The sequence below is a fragment of the Quercus suber genome, unplaced genomic scaffold (genome assembly GCF_002906115.3).
Source record: "Quercus suber isolate HL8 unplaced genomic scaffold, Cork oak 2.0 scaffold_817, whole genome shotgun sequence".
In the NCBI taxonomy this organism is placed as follows: Eukaryota; Viridiplantae; Streptophyta; class Magnoliopsida; order Fagales; family Fagaceae; genus Quercus; species Quercus suber.
The window spans coordinates 264,454-269,169 of NW_027070247.1; the positions used below are offsets into that span (position 1 = coordinate 264,454).

Below are 4,716 nucleotides of genomic sequence, written 5' to 3' on the forward strand. Positions count from 1 at the left end.
GAGAAGCCTTACCATAATTTGAGTTTAAATTGAATTCTAAGTATAAAAAAATAAATTAAATTGTACATGTATTTTAGTTTATAAATGAAAATTATATTACTATATAATTATTTATTTAGTTTGCTATTAATATCAATTAATATTGTGGGGGGAAGGGCCCAATCTAACATAGTGGGCCTAGGACCCCATTTGAGGGTTACTGTGCGTTAGAAGAGAAGGAGGTGGTAAGGGCAAGGCCCATCTAGAAGAATGATACCCGGAAAAGAAAGATGGGTACAATCCGAAGAGGTCGCCATCCTTCCGAAGAGATTCTATTCCTCGGATGCGAATAGTATTGATCAATTGAACGTGTAGAAGGTCCGAATGATCTTCCGAGCACTCCTACTGATCAAGATAAGCTCTGAGTATATCTGGAGACGATAAGAATGAGGAAATATCTAAAGGAAAAGCTACTACCACCGTATTAAATGCACTGCAACAACTTTTCTGGCTGCATTTATGTGGAGAAGACCTCTGAACAAGGTAACCTCATCTACCACCACTCACAAAAAGCTGGAGAAGATACATGACATGACATGCACTCAAGTAGGAACCTAGATGAAGAACAAGTGGACGATGGAGATGAGAAAGGAGGATGTTATATAAAGAAAAAGGATCCCTAGAAGAGAGGAGGTCGATTTGTAATCCTAAGAACTGTAACATGTATTCAATTTATCAGAAGTCTCTTCGAACTTGAACTCACTTAGTCTTTACGTATACTTTTATGTTGATTTATACTTACATGCCATAATCAATCGCCGTTAGCTCCATAGTTAATCTAGCTCTATCACCCACGCTCTATAAATTTATTGTTCTTGGGCTTGGGCCACAAATCCAGACCCTACAATTGGCGCCGTCTGTGGGGAGAGCTTAAGTATAAGTGGAAGCAACAGCAGTTGATGATGGCCGAACCAGGGCAACAACCAGCAGAGTCTGGGGCGTCCTAACACATAGACCCTTTTCTCAATTTAGAGCAGAGGCAAGATCGTGAAGGTAGTGTGCATACTACGCACCCTGAGCGGAGTCAACCTCATGGAGGAAGTCACGTGTCTCATGCAGAGAAGAATAGCATGCAAATAGAAATTGAAAGGTTAAGGAGGGAGTTGCGCCAAGCAAAAAGAAAACGTGTTTTTTCGCATTCTAATGAGGATTGGGACGACGAGCAAGATGTCACTTACGAGCCGAGGTCTCGAACACCAATTAGTGAATCTTTTTCATACGAAGAGGAGCATCGTCGCAAAAAGCAACCTCGGAGCCCATCACGTGGAGGGGTAGGAAATGATGCTATGAGTAAGGTTTTGAATCAAATCTCTAGGTCACCCTTCACGCACAGGATCGAAAGAGCAAGACTTCCTCGACGTTTTAACCAGCCAACCTTTACCATTTATAATGGTAAAACGGACCCTGTGGAGCATGTGAGCCACTTTAATCAAAGGATGGCTGTCTATTCCAGAGATGAAGCTTTGATGTGTAAGGTCTTCCCCTCTAGTCTTGGACCGGTTGCAATGAGGTGGTTCGATAGCCTGAAAGCAGATTCCATCAATTCCTACCAAGAGCTCACTCAGGCTTTTGGTTCGTGTTTTGTCACCTGCCGAAGAGTGGTCAGGCTCTTGTCTTCTCTGCTATCCTTGAGCATGCGTGAGGGTGAGACCTTGAAGGCGTACTCAGATAGGTATTGGGAGATGTTTAATGATATGGAGGGTAACTTTGATGCAATGGCCCTAGATATGTTCAAGCTTGGCCTCCCTATTGACCATGGTTTAAGGACGTCCTTGTCTGGTAAACCCATTACTAACATGCGTCAGCTCATGGACCGTATTGAAAAATATAAAAGGGTTGAAGAAAATCAGCAACAAGGGAAAAGTAAGGACAAGATTATTCCCTAGGAGAGGAAGGATTTCAGGTCGGACCGTTATAACAACAACAAGCCACGAAGAGATTTCGCAGGGCAGTCAGGATCAACAAATGCTTAAGCAGTCAATACAGTGTTCAAGGAGCCAGTCCACCAAGTTTTGGAAAAAATCAAGAACGAACCATTCTTTAGGTGGCCGAGTAAGATGGTAGGGAATCCTGAGAGGTGCAATCACAATCGCTATTGTTAATACCACCAAGACCATGGGCATACCACTGAAGACTGCAGAAGTTTATGGGACCAATTGGACTAACTGGTCCGCGAAGGCAGATTGAGGCATCTCTTGCATCACTCCAGTGGTCGAGGAGGTCAAATGAGTTCTGAGCCCGAGAGGAGTGATTCTGTGAAACCTCCATTAGGAACTATTAACGTCATTTTCGCAGCGCCAGGAAGAACAGGGTCCTGGCCATCCAAGGTCATGTCAGTGGCTCGGCTACCGGCAGGGGACATTGGTCGAGATCCGAAGAGCGCTAAACCAGTTGTCTAGCCAGTTTTAGGCTTTTCGGACGAAGATAAAGTTGAAACCATTCAATCTTATGACGATGCTTTAGTGGTCACCTTTAGAATCGGAGGATATGATGTGAAAAGGGTAATGGTAGACCAGGGTAGTACGGTGGAGATAATGTACCCTGACCTCTACAAGGGGCTGAACCTCAAGCTTGATGACTTAACACCATACTGTTCTCCCTTGATTAGCTTCGAAGGAAGAATTGTCACCCCGAAAGGCCAGATACGGCTGCCTGTACAGATTGGCTCAGAAGTAGTGAAAGTAGACTTCATTGTCGTAGATGTTTATTCCCCTTATTCGACAATTGTAGCCAGACCTTGGTTGCATACGCTAGGGGCTGTTTCCTCCACTCTACATCAAAAAGTTAAATATCCATCCGAAGGGCGGGTTTGTGAAATCTGTGGAGATCAATCCTCGACCAGACAATGCTTGGTGGCTGTCATCTAACACAAGCCTAAAACTGAGTCCTCGGTCAGGGCTGAGGGAGACATATAGCAGTTAAAAAGTCGGGTGTCACCCATCGAGGATCTTGATGAAGGCGTTAGATGTGAGGATTTAGTAAAAGTTTTAATTGGGGACAGTCCTAAAAGGTACTTTCAAGTCGGATCTCAGATGCCTCAACCAGAAAAAGAAGAGCTAATTGATTTCCTTAAAAGAAATATTGACGTATTCCCCTAGAGTGCTTATGAAGCCCCAGGAGTAGATCCAGAGTTCATTTGCCACCATTTGAGGGTCAACCCATTTATTGTCCCTAAGAAGCAGCCTCTTCGACGGCCATCTAAAGAGCATGCAGATGTAGTCAAAAAAGAAGTAACGAAGCTCAAACAGGCTGGAGCTATTAAAGAAGTTTTTTATCCCGAGTGGTTGGCAAATACTATGGTAGTGAAGAAGAAGAGCGGAAAGTGGCGAGTTTGTGTAGACTTCACAGACTTAAACAAGGCTTGTCCTAAAGATCCCTTCCCCATGCCGAAGATTGATCAGCTAGTAGATGCTACTGTCGGCCATCCTCGGATGAGTTTCTTGGATACTTTCCAAGGTTACCATCAAATACCGTTAGCCCCAGATTACTACAAGAAAACCGCTTTTGTTACCCCTACTGGTAATTACCACTATAAAGTAATGCCATTCGGTCTAAAAAATGTAGGTTTTACTTATCAGCGAATAATGACAAAGATGTTTGAATCACAGTTAGGCAAAAGCATTGAGGTCTATATAGATGATATGGTGGTAAAAAGCAAAGTCATTTCCAAGCATGTGAAGGATCTTGACAACACTTTTGAAATCCTGAGAAGACATAAGTTGCGCTTGAACGCTTCCAAATGCTCATTTGGTATAGGGTTAGGCAAATTTTTGAGTTACATAGTGACACACAGGGGAATTGAGGTTAACCCCGATCAGATAAAGGCTATTCAAAATTTACAGCCTCCTCGAAATCTGAAAGAGGTTCAGAGGTTAACAAGAATGACAACTGCTCTGAACCGATTCATCTCTAGGTCCGCGGATAGGTGTAAACCTTTCTTCTCACTGATTAACAAGTGGAAAGAATTTGAATGGACTGAAGAATGTGCCTCAGCTTTTCAATAACTTAAAGACTACTTGGCTCGGCCATCGATTATGTCTAGCCCTGAACCAGATGAGGTCCTGTTTTTGTATATTGCAGTGGTTCCCTATGCTATAAGTTTAGTGTTAATACGAGTGGATCAAGGTGTACAAAGACCGGTTTACTATGTGAGTAAATTTCTGCATGAGGCCGAGATCAGATACTTGCCATTGGAGAAAGCTATTTTGGCAATAGTACTCGGAACACGAAAATTGCCCCATTACTTCCAAGTACATATGGTCGTCATGCTCACACAACTCCCGCTTAAATTCATACTTCAAAGTGCCGACTACACAGGGAGAATAGCCAAGTGGGGCACTATCTTGGGGGCTTTCGATATCAAGTACATGCCTCACACTTCAGTCAAGGGGCAGATCCTTGCGGATTTGGTGGCCGAGTTCACGGAACCTAGTTTAGAAGAAATAACGGCAGAGAAGGACATGGATGGAAAATCGGTTGGCATAATTTCTCAACAAGGTCCTGCCCGCTGGGAAGTGTATGTGGACGACGCTGCGAACCAGAAAGGTTCTGGAGTAGGGCTAGTATTGATATCTCCAGAGAGAATCATCATTGAAAAATCGTTAAGGCTGGATTTCGTTACAACAAATAACGAGGCAGAGTACGAAGCCCTATTGATGGGAATGTCTATGGTCCAAA

At 43.4% G+C, this 4,716-nt stretch overlaps 1 protein-coding gene across 1 annotated transcript; it reads left to right on the top strand.

The window, feature by feature from the left end:
- The first annotated feature begins 1,109 nt into the window (after positions 1 to 1,109).
- Positions 1,110 to 1,925, top strand: LOC136064976 (uncharacterized). Its single transcript, XM_065767521.1, has one exon. It carries the CDS (start codon positions 1,110 to 1,112, stop codon positions 1,923 to 1,925), a length of 816 nt encoding a protein of 271 aa, XP_065623593.1.
- Positions 1,926 to 4,716: the final 2,791 nt, after the last annotated feature.

Coding starts and splice junctions, on each gene's coding strand:
- LOC136064976 (XM_065767521.1), top strand. CDS start 1,110: ATGCAAATAGAAATTGAAAGGTTAAGGAGGGAGTTGCGCCAAGCAAAA.